This window comes from Chiroxiphia lanceolata, chromosome 1 (genome assembly GCF_009829145.1).
Source record: "Chiroxiphia lanceolata isolate bChiLan1 chromosome 1, bChiLan1.pri, whole genome shotgun sequence".
NCBI classification, from domain to species: Eukaryota; Metazoa; Chordata; class Aves; order Passeriformes; family Pipridae; genus Chiroxiphia; species Chiroxiphia lanceolata.
The window spans coordinates 24,820,523-24,847,070 of record NC_045637.1 but is presented as its reverse complement, the minus strand read 5'-3'; the positions used below and the strand labels follow the sequence as shown (position 1 = coordinate 24,847,070).

The following is a 26,548-nucleotide window of genomic DNA, read 5'->3' as shown; positions in this document are numbered from 1 at the left end:
GGTAAGAGGTACAACAATTGAGTTGTGTTGTTGAAGCCCAAAAGCAAAGTTTTTGCTGGCAGCAGTCTAGGAAAACCTATTATAAATGCAATGCTACCAAAAAAGCACTCTTTTCTTCCTAATTCTATGCTGCATGCAAAAGCTGTTAAAAAATCCTAGGTAAGCAAATACACTCTTTTCCATATGACCTTCTCTTTGATGTCTTCAAAAATGGATTATCTTTTTAGTTTAACACAATATTTGTCAGCTTTTATTTATAGCTTAAAAGAAAGACCTCCTGCAAACTGTCACCAAAAATGCCCTTCTATAGGCATGCTGTCAGGAGAAAGGCTTTCCTTTCCTGAGTGTCATCCTGTGCTCAAGTACATTTTACTGTAACTAAGATAGAAATGCTTACAGCAATCATTGCATCTTCAATCAGTTGGACACATCACTCGCCTAAGAGCCATTTTTAATCTGTATTACATGAAAATGAGGGTTAAATACAATAGATAACCAAGCAGCAATGGTTTGCTGTCAGGTACACTGTCTTTTTTTTTAATTCATTTTATAAAATAAGCAGGCACTAAAACCTTTAAAGAACATTTTTATTCTTGTCTAATGTGTAGGGGGCAAGAGCAATATTTGCAGCAGTCTGATACAACAGCATATTACCCAAGTCTACATGACTTGGCATGGTTTGTTTTTTTAACTTGGAAACTGTAATGAAAGGCCATGGCGCTTTACAAACTGGTTCTACTCTGTGGGTATCAAAAATGAAAAACTGAAATGTCACATAGTTAGTACAAATTCAGCATAATGTAAGCAGGCATGGCCCAGGACAGATTACATATTGCAATATATTTAGGACCTCCGTTGCTGAGAGTTAGAGAGATTCCTATCGTTTCATGGGACATCTTCAAAGGCAGTGCAGGACTTTATTCCCTTATCTGCTATTCAGTGACTTACTGAGATGGAAAGAGACAAGTACGTGCAGGTCAATAAAATGTAGTCCTCTGTAAAGTCCATATTTACTTCAGCTGTCAAACAAAGAAGGATTGTCCCATGTTTTGACCCTTGCAGGAGCTCAGCATTTGGTGTTGTCATGAGTTAACACTTCAGTCAAAGCTGATATGTTTATAGTGGCTGCTGCTGAAGACTGTGTATGTGTTTTGTTTTGTGACTGAATAGTATGACATACAAAAGTGAGGCCAAACCCCTGGGAGTCTGCTTTAACATGTTTTTATCCTCAGTTTGTGATCGTAGACTTCTGGGCTTTGGGAGCTGCAAAGTTCACTTACTCACAACCCAAAGGGCATTTTTGCCACATTTTGTCACTTGACGAAACAGTCTTTAAGTCAGTCTGTTGAGTTCAGCACTATCTGTTGCATCTTTGTGATGGCTCTTTTCATTTTTCTGTTTGTATTTCATGTGGAAAAATGCGCCCCCTAAAATGGCACCTGAAAAACAGAGAGCATTCATCAGTAAAGGAAAGAGAAAACTTTCTAAAAAAAGGTTTCAGCAAGGGCCCTGCCATCTGCACTGTAATATCCATGGTGCTTTACCTCTTGAATAGAAACAAACAGCTTTGGGGAATGACCATGAAGCCTTGGACCAATAGTATGGACCCAAGGAGCTGGTGGGCAGGATCAGCTGCCCTGGGGCTCAGAGGCCTTCCCCCAGAGAAGAATTTCACCTCTAGGATCTGATCAGATGGCAAAGTGTCTATTTTGGCCTTCCTCCCTTTGAGCAGGGATTTGTCATGTTTGTCATGATAGACATGACTGTCCCACTGTAACAGTGTTGGTGCAGCTCACCTTGAGCACAATGTGCTGTTCTGGGCCTCACAATTGAAGAAGGATGTTAAGGAATGGGAATGTGCCCAGAGAACAGAAACAAAGCTGGTGAAAGAACTGGAAGGAATGTCCTATGAGAAGTGACTGAGGACTTTGGGCTTGTCTAGTTTGGAGAAAAGAAGGTTGTAAGGTGACCTCACTGCTCTCTAGAGCTCCATGAGGAGTGGGAAGAGAGGTGCTGAGCTCTTCTCCCTGGTATCCAGGGATAGGACATGTGGGAATGGTTCAAAGCTGCACCATGGGAGGTTTGGGTTGGACATTAGGAAGCATTTTTTTTACTGAGAGAGTGGTCAAACACTAGAAAAGGCTTCCTAGAGAGGTGTTCGATGCCCCAAACCTGTCAACGTTTAAGAGGCAATTGGACAATGCCCTTAAAAATATGCTTTAACTTTTGGACAGCCCTGAAATGGTCAGGCAATGGGACTAGATGATCATCGTAGGTCCCTTCTAACTGAAATATTCTATTCTATCCTAATACTAAAAAATATTTTGTCTTGTTTTGAAAAAAGTTTTAAGCTACTTATTGAAGTTGCATCAGCTTGAGCCTGTAAGAACATAATACCATTCAGTACTGCTTAACAATGTAACTATACTTTGTTCATGTAAATTCCCACAGTTCAGAGTAACTCTCCATATGAATAAGGTAAACCTACAAAGTTGAAATAAATGAATAAAATCATAACTATAAGCTACGGGTACAGATATTTTAAGTATGACATCCCTGGAAACTTCAATATTGTCACTATAATCTGGGTGCCCAAGACAAGGCTCCAATCCCTTTCTTGACAAAGAAAAGGCAGTAGGTAACAATGAAGTGACAATATGTTACAAGTGCAGCAGTTTCTTCTGTCCTAGCTGATTGCTATGCCATTGTATGTTGATTAAAAAGCACAAAGTAAAGAAAGCTTTTCTTGAGACCAAACACTTAAGTTTTCAGCAATCATGGTACACAATCATGAGATCTCCCCTCTTTCATTCTGCAGCATTCATGACAAAATTTCATCCAACAAGTGAATTAGTGTCAGAAATGCAGCAGCACCATCGTATCTCGGAGATCTGGCTTCAAATCAACCAAGAAAAGTGACTTACCAATGATGAGCAGGACTGCAATTAGAATCCCAATTGCCTGCCCAGCGGTTGGCCAGGAGTGCTCACGTTCTACTTCAATAAAGCACGAGTTTTCACTTGAACACTTGCATATGTTTACTGCAAAAAGAAATACCATAAGGTTAATGAGAAGTTTAGTAGTTACATTTGGTTAGTCATAAATATACATGCTGTCTTGAAACTAGTAGTTCTGTGCATAGTATACCTTTAAGATGCACCTTGTTTTCCAAAGCTGGCTTTCCATTGTCATTAAGTATTATTGGAACGTTATAAATCTTCTCTTCAAAGTTAGGATGTTTTGGAGAGAGGTAAGCATGAGTAGCTGTAAGTAGGAAATGGGACACTCATGTCAGCATAAGAAAGAAATTTATCTCAACATTCATACCAGTTGCAGATGTGTTTTTTTTAAGGTTGCTTTGCACGTGATGGTAGTTCCTGTTTTCCCCTGTCTTCCAAGGTCTCATTGGCTTGCAGACATGAATTAAAAAGGGATTATCCAAAAGCCTAGTCTGGCCTTCAGCATAATACAATCATAGGATTTCCTTCCCGATTTCTACGCAAGCCCAAATCTGACATTGGGTAGTGCAACACTGATAGCATCACATCTAAACCAAGAATAGCCCTTTATACTCATAGAGACCAATACTATCTTAAATTGTTCACAGGGTAATTTAGTAGGATGGGCCATCCTTCTAGCCCACTTATACTGTTGCATCTGAGACACTTTAAAATTTGGAAAAGCCTATAACAGCCACTAAGATCAGATCAAAGTTCTACTAATGTCAGGATCATGTTTTTAGATCAAGTGGAGATTGCGAGCATTTATTTTATTTTTCCTAATGCCCTCCTTCAACAATTTTCATCTCAGGGGCTTCTTGAGCAAGATGTAATTTCTTGCTTTGAACTTGTAGAAAATTTAGACAACATCCTGTGACAGCAAGTTCCAAAGTCAATTAGCTCCTCATTCTATTTGCACGAGAAATAACTCCACAAGCTTCATTTAAGGTTCCTAGGTTTGTATACTGGAAGAGAGGGCAAAGAATGAACCTTTGGCACCCTGACCATAGCATTCATGATTTTATAACTCTCTATCATATTTTTTCCCTACTGTCTTCCAAGATAAAAGGTAGTAGCTTACTTTGCTGCTCCTATGCACTTTCTTATATCAGGCTACTCTATAACTCTCATTATCCTTGTTACTCTAAACCTGTTTTCAGTTATACTGCATCTTTGTGGAGATAGAGAGACTGGAATTCAATATTTGAACAAATCATGGATTTATACAGGGGCATAATGGTGTTCTCTGGTTATCTTCTCTGGTTCTTTCCTAGTAATTCTCAATATTTGATCTGCTTTTCTGAACACTACTGATAAATTGATCTCACGTTTCCATGAAACTGCTTACAGGTTGCCTTCCTGACTCATAATGGCCAGCTCAGCACCCATGATTTCAAAAGTGAGTTTGTGAGTCCAGGGTCCATTAGCATCTGCCATGTTGTTGTTCAGCCAACTCAGTCTTGCTGGAATGTTCTGAAATTCTTCACACTTGGTTCCTACTCCAATAACTTTGTATAATGAGTAAATTTTGGCTTCTCATAGCATACCCATATGTATTGAATTATGCAGATCCTAGCAAAAAAACCTTTGGAAAACCACAGATGAATTCCCTTCACTGCAAGAGCTGACCATTTACTCCAACTCCTGAATTTTAAATTATTATTTATCCTTTCATAACTTCTCCCTTTAACACCATGGCAACCCAATTTTCTCTAGTGGGACACTTCATCAAACATATTTTATGATTTCAGACAGGCTCTATCATCCAAGCACTTATCCATGTGTTTATTGCCTCCTTCAAAGAGCTCCATTCAGTTTGTGAGGCACGACTTTGTTTTGCGCAGGAAATGTTAGAAATGTACAGTTTGCAAACTGCTCTGTTTCTTTTTCATCAGTGATGTGTAGTCCTTAAGCACATAGTACGTGTCACTCTTACCTGCTTCTCCTCTCACAAGTACTCATGAGATTTTAGCTTGCAACATACTACATGTCATCTCTTGAAAAAAATAATTAATGACTTAGGTGTTCTCAACAACCTAATTTTTTTTCTACATGGAATACTGGATATGCAATAACAGGAGTGAAAAGGAATTAAATGTTTCTTTATATTTCCCAGAGTACTAAGAGAGTCCCATATCATTGTAAGAGTAGCTGTATTAGCTTACCATTGACTTTTGAGATTTCCCAATTATTTCTTGTATTAATATCATCCGCAAGGGAAAACGTAAATTTTGAATAAAACCACTGTTCATCAGCATCAGTAGCCTGAATCAGAGTTCTCTCTCCTCCCCTGACCGGGTAGCAGAAGAAAGCAGGATTATCCTTAACTAAATATGGAAGGTTGTCATTCACATCCTGTAAGTGGAGAATCAAGGATGTTCTGGATTTCTGAGCTGCATTATCTGTAGAGTTTAACAGAATGCAAAGTTACATGGACATCTTGAATTCACATGCTGGGTTGTTGCATTTGCAGCTATTCTAGAGGTACCAATAACTATCAACATGTCCAGAGGACAGAAACAAAGCTGGTGAAAAAACTGGAAGGAAGTGAAGAGTGTCATTGTGTCTGAAGGTTGCAGAGGTAAGGTCTCAGGAGGACCTGAGGAATTCATGGTAGTTGCCACTACTTTTTAACAAGTATGGTTTATTTATCACCAGCTCTTGCTCACTTCAGAGCGCTAGCAAGGGTAAGGAGGCAGACAGACCATCATATCTAGTAAGTGATCATATCCAAGGTGACCAGTGCTCTTTGGAGCTCTTTTAAGCATGAAACTCCTTAAGTTTCACACCTCTCTTCTGTATACAGGAAATGCAAGTCAATATTGAAAGATTCTAATGGCTGGGATTATAAACCCTAATATATTTCAGAGTTGATAACATATTAGTTTTATTCATAATAGAATGAAATTCTGTACAAGGCTGCAGACTACTCTCCAGGTATGTTTTCAGGAAGCCTAAAGATATCTATAAGAAAGATTAAAATCTTTACAGCTATAGAGGAAAAAGTGGCAGAAAATGTTGAAGCTGAAAACACTGAAGAAATTCTAACCCTCTTTATATGTCATGTGGCTCAAGCAAATATAAGATCACGTGGTAGCTAACTTCATGAAAACTGTTTTAATCCTCATTACCTACAGCATCAAGATTTCTTCAAGAAAGTTAAAATCTTAAGAAATATTTACTTCTAAGGATACATCATAGGATGTATATCTAAGGATACATGTTCCTGTACTTTTCATGGGTTTAGTCATGGGAGGTATGATAATTCCTCATAAAAGAGTAAGGACAGGTGATTCCTCTGTGTGTATATGTGGTTGCTTCGTCACTTACTCAGCTCTGTTGCAACAACATCTATTGTGTACGTTTCTGTTTCTTCTCGATCCAAACGGGAAGCAGTGTATACCTGCCCAGTGGTTGGATTAATTCTCAGCCATTTCTTCACATCACCTTCTAAGGAGTATCTTTCGAAAGAAACAGGGGAAAAAAAAATCACATACACTATTCTGAAGCAGAAAAAGAATCTGACAAAGCAAACTGATTTTAGCCAAGCACCTTGGTTACACCTGTACTCAAAGACAGGGTTCTTGGAAAAGTCACAGTACTACAGCCAAGCAGGAGATACAGAAGAAGAGAGGCTAAAATCATCCAGAATAAGAGTGAGAGCAGAACCATGGAAATACCACCACTATGCCAGTCTGTGTACTTGCAACTTCACTTTCCTCCTAACTGTGAAACCTGAGGTGTTCCTGAGCTTTTGATCCAAAACTGTGCTTTGTCCCAATCCCATGTCACTCTCTCCTCATTGCATTTCCCATGCCTTGGTTTCACTGGGGGCACAAGCCAAAGGCTCGGGGGGAAGAGGGAGCAGTGCAGCCAGCCACCCTATTTCAGACAGGATCCCCAGCTGGACTACAGTGGATATCTGCTGCCTGTCTGGAGAAGCTTGACAGAAGCAATTACCATTGGATAGCCTTGAAGCAGAGTGTGCTTTAAACATCACCACGCAACTGCCTTTATATCATTGTTTAAAAAAACACCAAGGTCTCTGGGTATTTACTTATACAAATTTAATCATGAATATGCCAGTTAAAGCACAGGCACTTGCTTGAGTAGAAGCAACCTGATCTTCTCACTCAAAGTTTTTGTTCTTTCAGTACCCCTTACATTAGAAACAACATGCTAACGTGCTTGTACATCTTCTACTTTTTATACTTTTTATTTTATGCTCTTTAATCTATTTTTTAGCCCAAATGTGGTTTATGTATTTGTGAATATTTGTCATCTGTCTCTGTCATCATCCCCTGGAGCTTCTGGACTATGTGGCTCACTTTCAAACCAGTTTGACAGAAGGCCAAACATGATAAGTTGCCAAAAGTTAGGGGAAAGTAGAAAGCCAGATGAGAAACCTCTGGGAATAAAAATCCACTGGAGGCCTAAGAGTTATATTCTACAACTCTATTAACTACTTGGTGTTTTGCTAAATTTTAGTTACATTTCAATAACTATTTGTTGATTTGTTCAGCATTCCAGCTGAGAATGGTGCAGCAAGAGCCCCAGATAATTCTCCTATTTGACTCTACTGTGTAAGGTACATTTACACCATGCAACACGGCACAGGAATTGTCTTGTACAGAGCTTTGCATTAGCAGTAGAAGCAGGCTTATTATCTTTGACAGATGGGAAAGAAAATTAATTAATTGTTAACTGCAGACTTGAGGTTGTGTGTTTTGATGGAGAAAAAGCCATGTGTGGTTTCCTGTGTGACATGAAGAGCAGCTACTCTCCTAGTGGTTCTTAAGGGTATGCAGTATATTCTTCATTCATTTGTTAAAGGCATTACGGATATGGAAAACCTGTTATTCTCAGACCAGCTCTGCCTTTTTCCTGGAGAAATATATTAGCCTTCTTCCCTAGTGGTTTCCTGTTTCAAGGGCCCCGCTGGCTGATGCTTGTCACAGTATAGAGAGAAATCTGGTCAGAAAAGCACCGTCCAGCAGGTGGGTCACTGGCCATCACCCCACCACACCTCTGCTTTCTACTAGGAAACATGATTTCTGTAAAAAAAAGTATTTTCCTGCATGCCAAATATTGGGCATATTTTCCTCGTACCTTCTTTAGAACAATTTTCGAAATACTAAATTCAATGATTCAATGAATTAATTACAGTCACACTTTTTTACCGTACAGAATCCCCCTCAGGATCATAGGCCTCCACAGTCATGACCAGGGTATTGACAGGAATGTCTTCAGACACTTCTTCTTTGTAAACTGGTTTGAGGAAAACAGGTGGCTCATCCACATTTGTTAAGAAAACTTTAAACAAGGTAAGGGAACTTGAGTTGTACTGCACTCCTGGCACCAGCGGTTCGGGGTTTGTGGCATTGATCACCAGGTTGTACACTGGCTTTGTTTCAAAATCAAGAGCCTGGATTAGAAAAAGAAAAAGGTGCTTTAAGCAATGACCCTGCTGCCATGAAGAGCTCCAGTGAGAAACCACAAAGTCCCCCTCTTCTCAAAGAGGAGATTGCATCCCAGATACAGACAAAACAAGGGAGAGCTGTCAGGAGAAAAATGATACTGAGAACAGTCAATTTAAATGAAACCATATGCCTGTTTAGGGGCCTCCTCAACAACTGCATTTTCTAATAATGTTGCCACCTGCCTAAGTTTAATAACTATATCCTGTTTACAGGACTAGTATTTACAGCTCTGTATGAGAAGGCCTCAAAGGACCTCTGGGTGCCAAAGGTCATGCAAGGGTTGTTACACTGCAGAGTTTCTCAGAATTGCCTCCTTGGAAAAAAATGACACTGAGGTTGATCCTGAAGATGGTCCACCAAACGCTGCATCTGCCTGCCCTTGGCCTGGCCAGCAGCACATGAACTGGTTGCATACAACATGGTACCCCTTGGAAAATGAGTGATAAGTTTTCTGGGCTCATAGTCCAAGCACCTTAAGAAGGCTAATTTCAAAGGGAGAGCAATTTTGCCATTGAAGTTCGTGGACACAGCAAAAGCATTCCTCGTATTCGTGTCTCCAGCATTCAGCATATGAGCTGTATCACGCAATGCAGCACACGCTGACCTTGGCTTTGTTGCAGTCAATGTTTCCCTCAGCAGGAACAAAGTGTCTCTCCATCCTGACATTGAGACTTGCTGGCCTCACTTTCACCTCCCATTGCAAAAGCCACCAATGGCCCAGAGCAACAGCAGGGAGGAGAACCTGCCCCATCACCACCCGCCACTACCACCATAGCTCATGGAAGCATTTAACTGGTTTTCTCTTTTCCTGTGCAACTGCAAAATCACTCAAATGATGCAATTTTTTGTCTTTATGGCGCAAAAGGACCTACTTCGTTGGCCTTCGTTCTCTGCTGGAGAAGGAGCCAGCAGCCGAGCTGGTGAAGGGAGCTGCTGTTGATGGCTGGTGGTTAGGGGACAGGAAAGACAGGAGGACAGGGGGGGGGGGGGTGACCACTTCACAGGTACAGTGCCTGACCCCAAGAGTGAAGCCTTCTGCAGTCTGCACCATGTTTAGAGTGTCCTCACCCCTCCACTAGCCAACACCACTCCCTGCAAATCATCACCAAGGCTGTTACTGTTTATGACAAATAAATAACAATAAAGGAGAAGAATGAATCCATCTATTCACCTTGTTAATCTTGATGAACCCTCGGTTTGTTTTAGCATCAGTGTCTATGATGAACGTGTTGTTTGGATCTCCTTCCTTCACTTGGTAGATGATGAGGGAGCTCCCTGTGGCAGGCTCATCTCCATCGTGAGCTTGAATTTCTAATATCACAGTTCCTACTGGGACACTTTCTGCAATGGTCACATTGTGATACTGAAGAGAGAGAGATCATTGAAACATGATACACCAAGCACCATCCGTGGACAAAAACTTGAGCACTACAACAAGTTTGCAACCCACAGACATGAATGTATTCTAATCCACAGCAGCCAAGTGACGGAGGGAAGTTTTTAGCCACACATTTGTCAAAAGTGATGGGATCTATGTTAGTGAGTAGACAACTAGTATGGCAACATTCACAATCCTTCACCTCCTCTGTTGTAACCACTCATGTGGCTCATGCAGTGCTCACAGCAGCATGGACAGCACAGCTCCTCAGTACCCCATGAGCACTCTGGCTACTCCCTGTTAAATATTTAATTGCTCTATGCACCATAGACTGTTGCCACATTAGCATCTCAGCTCCATTGACTCTGATTGATGTGTGCCCTCATCCAGAAGCTTCATCTTGAGACCAGCTCCAGTACTGAGGCCTTGAGGTGAGGTGTACAACCTGCTATGTAGCCACCTAGTCTGCATGTGACCATTCTCCCATTGCCATCAACAGAGACCTGGGCAATGCAGTCAGCAAAGCCCCAAAAGCAACAAAGCTTTCCAAAAAGGACACCTGCACTGGATGAGCCAGACAGCTGTCCTGAGCCCACTGCCTGCATTGCCTACAAGAATGGTGGGAGCTTGGACACCTATATGTAGGCACTTCAGCCACTTCAGTGTCTGCACGGGAGTCTTGGGCCATCAGGTAGAAGTCACAAGAGGTCTGCAGGTCTCTCTACCAGATGCCAGCACCTCCACCAGAGGAAAAGGCAAGAGCCTGATGCCCATTCTGGAACTGAGGGCCAGCAGGTATGTGTTTGGACATGGATCACTGGACTACTGTTCCTAGTCAAACCAAATAGGGCCTTTGATTTCCATCCACCTTCTGGCTGTTTTGGGTGCATTAATACTGTGTTTGGAAGGGAACTTGGGCGATGTCAGGTTTTTTCCAATTAGCTATTTAATTAATTTTAAAAGCTTTTCTTCCCCCCTTTTCCTTCAGAATTTACACTTCTGCTTTAATAGAATAACTGCTTTAATAGAATAATTTATTTCTGTACATGTGGTTTTCCACCAAGCAAATCACCTTAAATTTGAGAATTAACTGTGAGTGAGTCCCAGTGTTCACTGTTCAGATAGAGCCTATATACAGGCTTGCAGCAATACTCTGCCTTTATTTTCAGTAGTGGATTACTCTGTTACTTGTTCTGTAAGTGGTTAGTTTCCCATTTACATTCTACAGACGTTGAACATACACTCAAACAATTGTCAAAAGCATCCAAAACAATGTTAAAAATACTCACATCTGATTTTTCAAAGATGGGAATTTGATCATTGATGTCAATGACATGTACTTCCACGTCACAGATTGTTTCAAATGCTACATGGAAGAGACAAACAATGTCACAGCAGCCCCTCTGCCAAAAATAACTTTCCTCCAAAACGGTTCACTGTGAGCAAAAGTGAGCACTGCCAGATTGCCCAATCCAAGCAAAGTCCTGCCGTTATAAGAAGCACTTGATCTCAAATATCTCTTGGTCACTGATGACCTCAGTCTATCTTACCATTCACCTTTCCAATTTCTTGAGCATCATCCCATCCTGCTTCATTTTATGTCCTTCACTTTTTAAACCATATCCCTTTACCAGGATGATGGTAGCTGTGAATTGTGTTAGCTTTCTCAGTATCACTTTTGTGTGTCAAAAAGTAAGCCCTGGGTTGCTATGCTACCTTGTCCTGTTGGCAGGCCATCAGGCAGCACCCTCGTTTTTGTTACAGCCAGACTTAAACTTCAAATCTGTGTAAATCTAAGCACTACCTGAGCAGAAGGCATCCATAGCAAAGGAGAGTTGTGGGTTTAAAGCATAAAATGTCTGGTCATGTGCTGTTCATATATAGCTGGATTTTAGTGTTTTACAGATGTGCTTCATGAGCTGAAAGTTAAGGAATATTCTAAGTAAACTGTTTGGATGAAATCTCAATAAGCATCCAAAACAAACCACCAGCTTTTCCCTCTGCAAAGTTTTCTATCTTCTGCCTAAATGATGCTATTTCATTTACAGACATGTCACACTGCTTTCTTTACATGCCAGTTCCTCCATCTATAAGTTTTGCTTAGCTATAAGGACTCCAGCACAAAGCTTTAAGCTTTAGCATGGAGTTCAATTTCTTTTCCATTCAGTGAACCACAAACTCTTGGGAACTTACATAATGGACAAGATTCTTTTCAAAGTTTAATTTCAGCTCTTAATGTTTTCAAATACGTTATCTGGACCGCTGAGCAGCTGTGTTTAATATCTTGATTTTTTTTTTCAGCAAGTCCCTTTGAAAGATTTTGGGGGAAAATCACAATCATGATCTCTTCATTTTTTTTACCCTGTGGAAGGAAATCTCTCACTGGAGAACTTATTAACTTATTAACTTATTGGCTTCCCAATTTAGCCACACTCCGACCTAGAGCTGGTTTCCTTTCATGCTTGCACTATGAATCATGATTAACTGTCCTGTGTCTCAAGAATGAGGCAAGTACCACAACAGAGCAAGGTAGTTTTCAACGCTACTGCCCGTGCAGTGAATCTTCCATGTCTTCTCACATCCCTTGGACACTGAGCATGGGGGATGCCAGTGTCAACAGAGCTATTCCAGTGTTTAACAGCAGGCATTACATACCTCCATCTGTCACCAGCACCTCCAACGAATAGTTGGATGCATAGAGCTTGCTTAAGGAACGGCCAGTTAACTGCAAAATCCCGGTTTCTTGCTGAGTATAGAACAAATTGCTCGTGGGAACTTCAGGAACCTGACTTTTGATTTTGAACCGCAGGCGAGAGTTAAGGGTGTTCTCCTCATCCATGTCTGTAGCAAACAGGGTGCCAATATTGCTTCCTGTGGCAGAGTAGACATCAGAGTCAGGCAGATAATGCAGTGGTCCTGTTTCTCCACAGAGGTACACACTGGCAACAGTGATACCAATGCAAAGAGTAGAGGGTGAGTAAAAATAAAACTGCATGGAAAACATTGTGACAGACAAAATAATTTCACTTCTGGGAGTTTTTCTTTTAACATCCCAACCTACTGTTTTAGGGTTGGGGCAGTCCAGAAGGACTGGGCCACGTATTTTGATCAGAAGAAGTGGCTGTGACAACAGGCACTTCAGTCCTGAAACCAAATAACTGATGTGAAGATTTAGGGACAAATTTGAGTAATGGTCCACTGAAGTCAAAGTCCTTGAGGAGTATCTGGACAAGGGAAAATGGGCTCATACCACTTTTAGAGCATTATTTCTTGTATTAGTAATAAAAGAGGTGTTTTTCTTTTTACACTCTAAGAGTTGTCCAAAACTGTGACTGTGAGAAAATGCAATTTTTTGTTTTAAATGGAACAGCATTTTTGTAGTAGGTGTCTTGGGTCTGCCCTTCTCAGGTTATTGAAATCCTTTCCACATAAAATATTGAAGTGAAAACAACAGGGCTATTTGCATGGGAAAACATTTGTCTAGGAGACCTACATTTTACTCTTTGGGATCAGAATTTCTACCTTCATTTGCACTCAGCTGGAAACAATAACAGGACTAGAATGATGTGTATAAATTAATAGAAGCTGTTTTCTTACCTCCAACTTCATTTTCTTGAACTTCAATTACAGTGAGGGCCTGCTTGCACACAGGGGGATTGTCATTAATGTCTTCCACAATAACATGAATTTGCAAAGGCTTGTCCACCAATTCTCCCTGGTTATCTTTTGTGATCACAAAGAACGTATACTGCAATAAGAATGGCATGATTAGATTTTTTTTAATGTCCATTGTGATGATATTTGACATTTAAATATGTAACTGGGGAAGCGTTCCACACAAATGAAGTATCCTCTCATAAGTGTGTTCAGTATTTTCATTCTGTTTAATTCAGAACTCTTCCATTACCTCTCAGTGGCTGAGGTCTGAGTTCTCAAAAGAATTTAAAATTCCTTGACTGCACTCTGGCCCTGGTCTTGCAAAAATTCAAGAAAAGCAAGAATAGCTCCTTTTTGTCACTTTGCAAATTCATCTGTTACACCTGGAGGTAGAATTTCTCCAGCATATCTGATCTCTGGCCTATTCTGTGCCCAAATTTCCTCCAAGAACAAAAGGGAACAGAGGGTTTTCCGTCTAAAAGACCTCCAGATGGGAAACTTCAAGGTAACTTTACAGTTGCAATTCAAAGTTAAACTCTGCTTCTGGTGTGGAGAGATCTCTGAGGCTCCTGAGGTCTGAAGCAGTTCTGAAACATCCAGATCTCCTGCCCTTCACAAATGCCACCACCTATCTCTTGCTTATGCACCTACAATCCTGCCATAGATGATCCATGTTGTACATCGTATATATGCTGTAGGCAGTGATTGCTACTGCCAGCTCAGTGACAGGGTAACAACCTGAAGGCTGTTTACAATGTTGCACTTCCGTATATATCAAGTCATTCCCAAACAGAAGGGGTAAGAAACAAAGCTTTTATTCATTTTCCCCCTCTGTCCTTTCTACTGAGCTTTCTCATATTTACTCCCACACCAATAATCACTTTCCAGCTATGGTCTCTCGCATCAGCAAGATTTTATGTGTTTACTTACAGTATCCTTTTCTTCCCTGTCCAATGGCTTGGTCACATAAATAACCCCATCCTGACTGATGGAAAATGGGAGCCTGGACACCTCTTCTTTTTCAAAAATGTCATAAGTTACATTTGGCTCATTTGACTGCACCTAAAAGAAACCAAAAAAATAAGTCAGGATACGAAGTCAGAAGTGCAGACTGAGATTTAACAGGGATCATTTCTGGACCACAAACAGAAAAGATTGCATTCCTGTTAGTTTCATAAGCCAGAAAAATAACATTTTGGCAGGCTCCTGGGATGAACTGCAGAAAATCAGACTGATAATCCACCTCTGCTCTCTGAATTGTGTGGTGAAGCCATTGTACCCCAGTTTCTCCAACCGTCCAGATAGGCTACAACACTTTTTTTTTTATGGAAGGGTTTTGTGATATGGACCTAAATTGACACTAATTTATTCCATCTCCTTACACTGGTTCTTCCTACCTGTAATTCAGAGAAGTGAAACAACAAAACAAATATCTGGTACCTATCTGCACATAGGTGTGTACACACTCTTTGCATGCATCAAAGTCTGTGATGAAGAATCTTTACTGGGGTGCTGCGGATTTAAAATGAAATAAGTACACAGACTGTCAAATTAATGAAGGAGTCAGTATTACTTTTTATGTTTCATACTATATAGCAGCAACTGCATTTCATTTTCCTCTGGGTAGAATCAACATGTCATTGGCTGCCACATGAAATTTGTATACAAGTGACCCCAGAAAGGATTCACCATTGCACGGTAAACTTTCTTCCAAGTGTTTTCACCCTGGACTTCCTTGGTCTGTCACTGAGACTAGTGAGAATAGCATCGAGTCGGTTACTCTTGCAAACAGGACCCAGGGAATCCTGCCATGTTCGAGGGATGACGGCATTGAGGGTGTCAGTGCCAAGGCATTTTTCAAAGACAAATATTTCTGAAAGGCTCTTGGCCTGTTAGTTAATATGTACTGATTGTATGCATTGCTATTGGTCTGCAGTTATCAGCAAAATATTTTGTGTTTGCACTGTGAAAAGAGGAATACCATGGGAATGCAGGATGTGAAGGAGGATGTTTCAGTCCTCCCTAGGTACTTTTGGTGTAGCAGGTGTGCTACATGATACAAAACTGGTCACATGAGGTGTCCCTGAGTGTGGGGCACTGCCCACAGCAGGGCTGTTGTGGAGCTTCTCCCCTGCCAAGCTCTTCTGCAGCTGGAAGAATCTAACCTCAAAATAACCTTCAACAGACTAACTCTTGATTTGCCCAAAGCCTTGAGGACCCATGACTGGACTTTGCATCTAAATTGAAGGGCAAAGTCCAATCACTCTGATGTTTGTACTGACTGTATCTTGGTCACCTTCAAATTGTTAACTTTCATACTAAAAATAAGTCAATGAGACCTGCACTAACAATCATTTCCAAAGGATACCATATGAAAAATAACTGGGAGGTGTTGAAGTCCTTCTGAAGAGCCCAATGTTGAATGTAGTGGGGGAATCTTCCCAGTTAGCTGGGAGGAAACGACTCTGTGGCACCAAGAAGTGCAGGGAGTGTGGCCAAGGAGCCTACCTGGCTGATGTTGACAGGATGGACCTGGGTTGAGTTTTCTTGGATGCGGATGGTGGGGGGAGCTTTCCACAGGCTCTCCTTCACATGGATGATCACATCGGCACTGCTGGTGAAAGCATTTGTTGACATTCCTGCCATGTCCTTCACGGAAACAACAAGTGTGAAGGTGTCCTGCTTTTGAGGATCTAAGTAATAAGAGCCTAGAGACAGAGTAAAGAGCCAAGTGAAACAATGCAGAGGCTGTAGGGATGTTTCATCTCCCTGTTGCCTCCTTCATGCACTGTTTCTTTATTTGCTTCAGACTCACTCCTTAGATGGTCCTCTGTGACAAATCTCAGCAAGCAGTTTCTCTGAACGATGCAGCACAGCATCATGTAGGTGTAATCCTATGAGACCTCTGTGCTGTGGTCTCATATTGTGCAGATGCCCTCACTCCAGTTAAGCACTTCTTCAGCCCAGCAGAAGAGACAGGCATTTCTAAATCATTGCAATTTAGTTGGGATCACATGGCTGGCTGAGTTTCCTCTGCATTTTTCATGTTACTGCTTTTGTTCTCTAGATTTCAAGGAAGAGAATTAATCCCAAAATATGACATAGTGTAGTCCTGTGAGCCAGAGGATCTATCTCTCTTCTCAGTGTACTTTTAGATCCCAATATCCATTTCTGCTAAATTCTCTTGGATTTGGTGGGACACAAAACAAGTTCCCCAAAACCAGGGGCTCAGTGGAGTATGTCCCACTGACTACATTTATTCAGAATGTAACATCAGACCTGTGTTGTTTTGTTCCTATGTACACCGTGGAACTCATGTTTGCTCTTTGAAAACAAGAATCTTTTTACATACCCGTCCTACTCGGTGAGATGGCTCCTGTTACATTATCGATCTGGAAAAGCATTTCTTTATAAGGGTTGGGAAAATGATGGAGAATGCTGTACGTCAGCTGTGCATGGGGAGTTGCAGGATTATCGCGGTCAGTGGCATGGACATACATGAAAGGCTTGCCTATTTGGGTTAGAGAAGAAAAAGTGGTAAGAGAAGAGACTGAAACCTCAACATATAGTCCATTCAAGGCAGAGCTCTCAAGCCAGAAAGGCAGCTTATGGGGAAGTGCCATTAATTCATATTTCATCTCTCATGGGAAGCCATGACTGTGTGTAGAGATTACACTGACTGCATGTCATCCCACAGGTCCCCTCCTCCCATCTCCACCAGTAGGATCATAGTAGATGTGAAGATCAGTAGATGAAGAAGGTGACAGAGTTAAATCAGCAGAGAGCTATCTACCACATAAGAGTACCTGAACCCGGAATGCAGCTCACTGGTATCTCTCTTTTAAGGACACTTTGCAGTTCTTACACAAATCAGTTCAACCCAAAGCACCTCTATAAAAGTGACCTACAGCTGTGACACAGTTTTAGTCAAAGGAACAATTATATAGTGAAAAAAATATAGAAATACATGGTAATGTAACTCAAATTTTACCTTTCGAGCACCAATGTAAATTTCAAAATATTTCTGACTTGCATGCAGTTAAGAATATGGTAATATATTTCAGAATGATTTTCTAACCCCATAGAGGTTTATATGCATATTCTTTAGTGGAAGTTTCTTCTTGTGTCCATAGTCACAGTGATAACAGCAGTATGAGTCTTTTGTTTCATTTCCAAGATGAAACTGCTCTTTGATATTTTCCTGACTTATGGACTGGATCACTGTAATCGATAATCTAAGATTCTCTTCTAAATACTAAGGTTCAGTCCATGTTCTGAGAAGCATCAGTCACAGAAAACACGTACCCCATATGTACCCTGGCATTTTATTTCGTTGATGTGCAAAGAGTTACATATTTTTAGCATTCTCTTTCTGTGTGGTCTTTGGCAACCTTTAAACTTTAAAATCCTTCTAGCACAGGAATTTTTTTCAGTGCAATGGAGAAACCAGTCATATTTGCCTGCTAAGTGATACTTGCAAAGCAATAAGTACTATGAAATATTTTTGATTACACTCATCTCTTTGCACTACATAGTGGTGACCTCTTTGCCTTTTTATCATATTTATACAGGTTTTCATCCTTATTTTGCACAGTCCTGGGGGAAGGAAAACCGGTAATTTTGTAGCTTGTTGAAATATAGCACCCACTTTATCTTCCTGTTTAATTTACCTACCTTCCTATAAACTATAATATTTAACTATTAAGATAATTACCTGGACGAGAGTTCTGCCTCACTACTCCAGAATATGTTATCTGGTCGAATTCTGGTGGGTTGTCATTGATGTCCTCCACATATATTGTAACAGCATATGGACCTTCCACTACATTTCCATTTGCATCCAGACTTTCCACCTGATTTGAAAAAAGAAGCAACAGCAAGGAAATATTTTCATGTAGGTAAATTAAAAGTCATAAATTAACATAAGGATGTCAAATGTCAAGTCATTCCTACTGTGAATAAGGTCTGGTGAGAGTCATCACTGGGTAGCTCCCTCTACAAGGACAAATTTGCCACTGTAGCTCATCGACAATAATTTACCGCAGTATATAATGCCAACAAAACAAAAGAACCCACTCGTGCTTCTGATGGCACTTTTCAGAGGACAGTTTCTCACTTCCAGGTTCAGTAGACAACTTGTATTTTTGCACAGCTCAGAATTTACATCTTTCTTTAAACAGAAGCATATACTTCCTAAAGAACAAGTAGAAAATCCAACGTGATATAGCATTTATAAATAATTGTTATTATAAATATCAACCAGGTAAATAGGCTGATCTAAAGATTAGTAAAGAAAAATTAATTCTTATTTTTAATGACTTTTTTTTCAAACAATTTGACTTCTTATTTTCCAGCATTCTTTGACTTTAAAGCACCAAGTACATACTACATCTGTCAGACTTTATTTTATTTGCACATAATAGACAAAATCATGATTATTTATGCCTAAAAAATCATAAGTTTTTAGTTCTGTCATCACTTCTTGTCTATAAATGATTCACATGCTTAGGATTAATGTCTGGAGATATAAAATTATCCTCTCTAATTCCAATCCAAGGGTGCTTTAGAGCTGAGAACTTGAAACCATTAAACCTGAAGTGTTAGACTTAAGTGAGATAGCTAAGGTTAGCTAAAAAAATCATCATGTACTTTGTCTGTTCAAATACTGATCCTCTCATGGCCATTTCCTTCTCAGCTGTTAGTGCCTCCAAAAAAAAACACCACCATTTTTGACATAGAATAAAAGCACAAGGCTATACCGAGACCAAAAGACTGCCTATCCGCTGTCCCACACCCAACAGTGTTTACAATGAGATCCTTATGAAAAGGGTACAACAGCAGGACAAGCATACAAAGCTTTTTCCTTTAATAGACTCCAACATGTGCAAAACAGCTTTCTGCTGTTATCTAACATAGGTTAGATCTGTATCTCTCTGTCTAAATGTCTTTTACTCACACCATTTGTTACCATGCAGATTATGGCCTTCCTAAATAGATTACAATAGTTTATTTTCCCACTCCGGACATGGAATTCACCCTATCAGTCTTCAGGGATAACAAACAAAACTCATTCATGAGGCCAGATTTCACTTCCAGTCAAGTATTCCCATATTTTAAGAGAGTTAAAGGACTGGTGTTGGCATCAGGATAATTTTTGTTTTCTCAACAGAGCTTTTCTCCGCTAAGGAGCATTTTCCTGTGCAGCCTTTCAGAACTATGAAACCATGTGTCTTCCAGCAAAGCTCAATGTCAAAAGTGAAAATGCTGTCTGTAAACATAGACAAAATAAAGAATTGGAAATTTCAACAGTTTTCTATTAATTTCAGGTTTACCAAAAGAGAACGAATTTACTCTCTCTTTCTGATTTTCATTGAGTCTTTACCTGCAGCCAGTGCACGGGTTTGGTCTCCCAATCCAGAGACCCATTGAGATACAGGATGCCGTTCTCCGGCGCAATGCCTATTATTCCATCTGTATCACCAGACAACCTGAATTTCACAGCAGGTGGCTCAGATGTGAACTAAAATGGAAAAAAATCAGAGGGAAAATCATCCTTTTTCAATGTTTTCACCACAATAAAAATCATTCCATGCTTTTATGACTTTTAAAATCTATTGCCAGAAGTGTGTTTGGCTGGGAGAATGATATTCTGAGAGTCTGCTCGAACAAATCTGCTCTTTTCTGATCCTCAACAGAGGAATTTTCATATTATTTCCTTAATGCTGCAAGAAATCCCAACTGTAGTTTGTTTCCAAAGCAAACGTCTGCTTAGGACAGGGTTTTGTCTGAGCACGGGAATGGAAAATAGTGACACACATTCTCCATTTGCCTGGAAGCTGGATCTGTCCTCTGGTTATGGCTTTGGGAAGAAGAAAACCTCAGAGTCAAAGGAAAATGATGACACAAGTTACATGGAAACCCATTCCCTAGGAATGCTGATTTTATTAATCCCTGTCTTAGGATATCCTCTTAAAAATATGTTTCATAGAGGGGGTTGTCTCCTGTTGTTTGCATGTAGACTCTCGAATTCCCAGAGAGAGGAATTAAAAATTAATTTCAGATCCTCTTGGGGGACTGTTCTTCCCACCAACACAGATGACAACATTCCATATGTGGTCTCTGAGTGCAGGCTGTGGGGGTTTTGACCAGAGTGGATAACAAGAGACACTTGATTACCTGGTAAAGGATGCGCACACCCCCTCCTTCTGGAATAGAGAAATTCATGTCCTTCAGAGGCCCAGTTACATGCAGGTCCCCCAGATTAAGGCACATAGCCTGTGAGAGAAAGGAATAGAGGAAAGCAGCTGAGGGTTGTCTGCTGTCACCATGCATAAACAGCAGCTTTCCATTACTGAGCTTCTTGCAAGTTATTTTGCTATAGTATAACAGCAGAGACTCTTGCTGGTTTGCACTGAACATCTCCAGGTTCTTTAGTGCACATCCATGTTTAAAAGCAGTGTTACTTATTAATTAATTTGAGAACAAACACCTGGCCCCTGCCCTTTTCTAACCACTACATAATTAATTGAGATTTGATCTATCTTCAACAGCAAACAGAAGTAGCAGAGATGAATGTAGACTGAGACCAAAAGAAAGTTTAGAAAATCGTTGCTGTATCACCTCTGTGTCCCCAGCAGGACCATCTATGTCCCATCTAGGAGTCAAAAGGTCTTGTGACAACTAGTATGTCTGGAGGCCCAATGCCACATCTGGGGATGGGGAGGAATGGGGACTGCACCCCTCATAATCTCCTCAGTAATTCAAATCTTTTTTTGTAAGGGAACAAGGTGGACCTCTCTGGGTCCCCTACCTCATCACCCTCAGTGCCATAGCCATCTGGACCAGTCACTAGAGCCCTGTGCCTTCACATCAGTTGCATATGAATGCAAGCCACAGAGAGAGCAAACATGTCCTCCTGATCTTTGTCTTTTACCTGATGGCAAAAATACCATATGGTTCTGCCTCAGCCTCTGTCTTTTTCTTAATGTCTGGCAATATCTTCACATCACGTTTTTTCTGCTGATTTTTTAATGAGTGTTATAACCGCCACTCCCTAGTGCCCCAAGACCTCCAGACACATTTCTGCCCTAATGTTTCAGGGCTGTTCCTTTTTTCAAACAAAAAAGGTAAAGCGAAAATGAGCCTCCGAGGGCAGCCCTTGCACACAAGACAATTCAGACTGCAGTTCAGATAATCTACCTGTTTCTCCAAAAGCAAGACCAAACTCCCCTGAATACCTACTCTTCACTCCCTGTCTTGCCAATGCTGAGAATCCGCCTGCCAGAATTAGGGCTCCATCATTTGGCTGCATGGGTAAAATTCCCTTTCTTCCAGAGTAAAAATTACTTTATTATGCTTTACACATTTAGAGTCCCAGGGCCACCCTGTCCAACAGCCCATGGAGTTGAGCTCTGGGAGTGCGTGTTCTCTGCTGCATGACTTTTCCCCTGGATTTGGTCCTATTGCTGCTGGGACAGCTATTCAAGCTCTCACAGAAAAGCACAGTCTACCAAGGGAAAACTTAATTCTGCCTATGAAAAAAACATAGCTAAGTTCAGCACAATTTACCCTAAAGCACTGCTCTGTGTGTGTGTGTCACAAGTGGTGTTTCAATAAAGTCAGATTGTCCTTAATAATAGCCAGAGATGCTGCCTTCCTCACCTACAAGGGTTTGGGAATCCCTTTGCCAACAGGAAAAGCAGAGTACTCTGAGAGATGGGGAAGGAGGGGGAGGGATGCTAGTGAATTCTGGTGTCAAAAGAAAAATATGAAAAAAAGCCATCTAATAGTTACACATTCAGGAAAGAGTAGTTACAGCTTCCTTTTACTATTTTTGCTAAATGCTGACTGCTGGTCTCTGCCACAGACATGAAACAGGACCCTGAATCTGACCTGCTAAGGCTGTTCCCGTGTCACAGAAGTGAGCACAGCCTGGAGGCATTTCTCAGGGCCATTTTGTGGACAGATTTTGCTTGATCCTGTTCCTTGCCGTGAAGGAACAAAGGCTGATGCTATAAAACCCAACAAGTTCAAAGTGCAGTCTGTGAAGCAAGTAAGAGATATCACCTCTCTCGATTAAAACTATTTTATGTGGACCATAAATATCTTCAAACTTATGTCTATAACATGAATCACTACTCAGGAGTGAAAGGGAAAAGACACTTTACTCCTTGGTCCATATCCAGTGGCATCCCTTCTGAAGATGGCTATAACGCCTGCGGAGTGGCTGCATGGGGGGGGTCAGCACTGCCATGGGCAGCAGCTTTTGCAATAAGAAGGAAAAAGGAGGTGCTCACTACGGCACATCACTCCCACCCCTCAGGGTGTCCATATTCTAAGGCATTTTTTACTGAACTTGAATTTTACTCTTTTTTTAAACCTTTTCTATTAATTTCAATTGTGAAGTAGAAGCCACCGCTGCTGTAGCCTTTACAAACATCGTTAAATCTATTGAATTTAATACATGAGGTCCATAAATAACATAATTAATATATTTCAGTTCCAGAAAATCCTCTGAAAAGGGATTCACATAGACAGAATAATGAGGATACATAATTAATGTGCACAGTTTAAACTATGTGCCATTATATGTCTTAGAATACATTTAATATGTCATCACACGTATGGATTATAATAGAGAACACATGATACAGATGTCTTCACTGTTTGGTGATTTATTCCAGCATTTTTAAATCTTTTCAAATATGAAATCTAGTTACTGGAAACAGTGATGTCTAAAGATGAAGCACAAGAGGTAAAATAGGTAAATTGGTGCCTTTCAGGCTTTTTAAAGTTTTTTTCTTAATGATTGAGATGTCTTCTTAGCTTTTGGCCGTGAGATTGCATACACATTTTGGGGCCCCCCTCCCATAGCCAGAGTTACAGCCCCTCTGCTGGCACAACTGCCAGCCTAACCTGCAGGCTGGCATATCCCATGGATTAGAGTTCAGAGGCTCACAGGTAACCTTTGCCATTTGCTCCCAGGCAAACAAAGAAAACCTGTAACTCACCGAGTGAATGACAAGTAGAAATTGAAGTCCACACAGCTTAAGCATACTGGAATATGCTTTGCTTCAGGTCCTGCAAAGAAGAGATGACAGTCACTTTAATGTCATAGAGTTGGCCCAGTCTATTTGCAAACTAAGGCAACAGCTGAGCTTTCCTGAAGCTGCAGGGAGAGAACTGAGGAGTGAGCTCTGAAGGACCAGGGGCAGCTCTGCCCATGAGAGGCAAGACCGCTGGTGTTCCAGGCTGTCCAGGAAGTCTGTGCCCATCAGACCTGTGCTCAATGGTGCAAGAGGTGCCACATGTTGTGAGAGTCCCAAAGAGCTGTCAGAGATTGAACCCAGGACAAAAATTTAAGCCATGCAACCTGATTGTTACAATGATTCTGTCACACAAGCCCCATTTTCGTTTCCCCTTTGCTGAACACAACAACATGTTCACAGGAAAAACACAACCACAATAAGATGAAAGTCTTTCAGGGACTACTCTTGAGGTATCTGTCTTCTGGTTCCTAAAAAACAACTGTTTGCTTCAACTTGCAGATGCAGAGGAAGCCTGAGGTTATCTGCATCCCTTAAAAAAACACAGTTACTGGAAATTAAATTTCCAAGTCCGAGGAGCATTTGTCTCCTCAAATTTCAGAGAAATGCTGAGCACGCACTTCCGCGACTTGTGTTACATCCTCCTGAAAACTAGATGGGTTTCTCACAATGAAATCCCTTCCAACTCAGAATATTCTGTGAATATCCTTCAGCCACCACAGCTCTGTCCCATGGAGCCTCCCAGGGAGAAGAACACAGTGTGGAGGCACAGCTCCCTTCAAACACCTCTCTGCTTGGGCTTCTCATTATGCTGTTTTCTTCCCCCTCCTTTTCTTTCCTCAGTGGCTGACCCAAAAGGGGACCTGTACATATAGAAACCACTGCCCACATCACTGTTCTCTCTAGCACTCATTCTAGGACATGCTACAGGATTTTATCTTCCAGATCCCATTCTAAGCAGGGTTATATGTGTGTGCGATTACACCCTTTGAAATTGTTAGGCTCTTTCCTTGGGCTGGAGCTAAATGTGTGAGTACTGGAAGAAAATAATATGACACTCCTTTGAAAATGGAAGTGACCAGGAAAATAATTAAATTTATCAGGCAACGAATGCTGAAGTTGAGCCCCCTGTAGCTGCCTGGCAGGGATGCCTGTCGAGCTGGTCCCTCACTGCCCTCCTGAAGCCAGAGGAGGTGCTACAGGCAGGGCAGAGAGAAGGAGAAGACACTTTGAAGCCCCTGGAAGGACACTTTGAGCCAGGACTGCTGATGATATTTCAGTTAGATAGTCAATGAAAATTCTTTCAATTTCTCTGCCTGTACAACAGCCTCTCCACTCCCCTCCTGCTGCTCTCTTCTGAATACACTGGCCAGTTTCAGCTGCACTTAATAGCAAAAAACTCATTTGTTACTAATCTGGGGAGCCAGGTGGGACAGAGGACCCAAGGCATAAGGCTGCATTTTGTGCCCAGCGTGTGCCCAGCAAGGGAGGCACAGTTTTATATGCCCCTTGGCCAGCCAGCAATGGAGGGACACCAGGAAGCTAAAAGTACTGGCGGAGGCCAGCAGGAGGTAGGAGAAAAGGGTACGGGGTGGTCTGGGATACCATGGTCTGCATTAAGGGAAAAGAGAAGGAGCAAGGCCTACTATGGAGAGGAGAAAGTCTGAGGAAGGGACACATGCAGCCTTACTAGAGGGGTCAGAAAATGCTGGAAAATGCACTCCTTTGTGTGGCTGCCCTACAGCACTGTGTCACAGCTGGGTTCTTCTGCCCAGATCCAACTATGAAATGCAACAGTGGAAATACAGCCATTTCATAGTTTGCATGATGAGTGCCTTTGCTATTTCCTTCTCTTTGAACATAAACATCCTTTCCTTATGTCATGCCATTTGAAGTACCTGTTGATTAGGCCTTGAACATTAATTTTTGACTGGAAACTCTAACCAAGTCTCATGAAGCACTGCCCTGCCAAGGACTAAAGACCCAAAATACATACTCCTCTGTCACTCATAATAGAGTTTCAGTATATATAGATTCATATAAAAGTTTTCAGTAATAGGCAGCTTCAGAACTAGAATAGTATCAGCTCAGCTAAATGCAGCCTGGAGTTTGGCTGAGGATTGGAGCCATATTTTCTCCTTCATTTCTTAGCTTCATCTCAATACTCTATTCCTAATAATTCCTTATGGTTCTCATGACTGAACAGAAATCTCTAGGATAACCATCATAGAAACATCCCAGTGACTTTCAATAATAAACATTCAGAGAACAAAGAATATTCCCTGAGGTTAAAGATCAGTAACAATCACAAGTATTTGGTTCCATGGAAAAAAATACTATTTTCTTTAGTTGATTGATTTCAGATGTTCAAATTCAGCAAAGAGAAAACAGAGGAAATCGATCCAAATCAAATACAAACCAGACTAAGCCTTAGCACAGCAGTCATCCATTTCACAGGGACAACTGAGTTCCCAACACTGCCTGAAAATCCTTTAACAAAACCCTTGTTTCAGCTTTTAAAATCTTTCTGTTAAGTAGCAGTTAGATCATCCCTTACCTGTGACATGAAAAGCTTATTTTGCTCTAAAAATGCTTCTTTCTTTCAGCTGTGGGAATCACCTTTGCACAGGTTGGCAGTGTCTGTCTGTGCTTATCCACACAGTTTATAGTTCTTCGGACTTGCCTATAGAGATTCCGCAGCTCAAACATTAACTGCATGGAGAATTATTGATACTAATGACTAGGTGTGGTATGAAACAGCAGCCCTGTAAGGAAGCAGTGTAGCTCCAAGGTAATTTACAGCCTTCAATATTTTTAGGTCCTTTGTGATTTTCTCTCTGAAGTAATTATTTTCAGTGGGGCTGTGAGAAATGAACACTCAGGGCGTGGGTTGGAGCTCCGGTGGGTAAGTCAGCCTTTCTGTAGAAGAGGAGGTGGAGTGGACAGGGCATGGGCCTTGGTTGAAGAATGTTTGCTACTTTCCCAGCT

The 26,548-nt window shown here is 41.1% G+C and overlaps 1 protein-coding gene across 5 annotated transcripts; it reads right to left on the bottom strand.

Moving 5' to 3' along the window:
- Positions 1 to 293: 293 nt before the first annotated feature.
- CDH17 (cadherin 17) lies at positions 294 to 26,232 on the bottom strand. Of its 5 annotated transcripts, none has more exons than XM_032675727.1 (18): positions 26,118 to 26,232; positions 23,525 to 23,594; positions 20,691 to 20,789; positions 19,897 to 20,034; positions 18,229 to 18,367; positions 16,867 to 17,025; positions 16,023 to 16,222; positions 14,445 to 14,576; positions 13,455 to 13,605; positions 12,513 to 12,728; positions 11,147 to 11,223; positions 9,651 to 9,842; positions 8,180 to 8,424; positions 6,330 to 6,460; positions 5,165 to 5,401; positions 3,148 to 3,264; positions 2,925 to 3,041; positions 294 to 1,439 (listed from the first exon to the last, which is right to left on the bottom strand). In XM_032675727.1, the coding sequence occupies exons 2-18, from the start codon at positions 23,567 to 23,569 to the stop codon at positions 1,333 to 1,335; spliced, it is 2,502 nt and encodes an 833-aa protein (XP_032531618.1). In that variant the 5' UTR covers positions 23,570 to 23,594; positions 26,118 to 26,232; the 3' UTR covers positions 294 to 1,332. The 5 variants fall into 5 exon arrangements, with proteins under 5 accessions (XP_032531618.1, XP_032531625.1, XP_032531633.1 ...); XM_032675734.1 differs by lacking the exon at positions 26,118 to 26,232 and adding an exon at positions 23,975 to 24,022; XM_032675742.1 differs by lacking the exon at positions 26,118 to 26,232 and adding an exon at positions 23,978 to 24,010.
- Positions 26,233 to 26,548: the final 316 nt, after the last annotated feature.

Bases quoted from the DNA above. Each gene is read 5' to 3' on its own strand.
- CDH17 (XM_032675727.1), bottom strand. From the start codon at position 23,569: ATGCTTAAGCTGTGTGGACTTCAATTTCTACTTGTCATTCACTCG. The intron at 18,368-19,896 runs GTAAAGACTCAA...TTTTCAAATCAG, and splicing joins AACCCGTGCACTGGCTGCAG to GTGGAAAGTCTGGATGCAAA. The intron at 17,026-18,228 runs GTAATTATCTTA...TAACCCAAATAG, and splicing joins GAGGCAGAACTCTCGTCCAG to GCAAGCCTTTCATGTATGTC.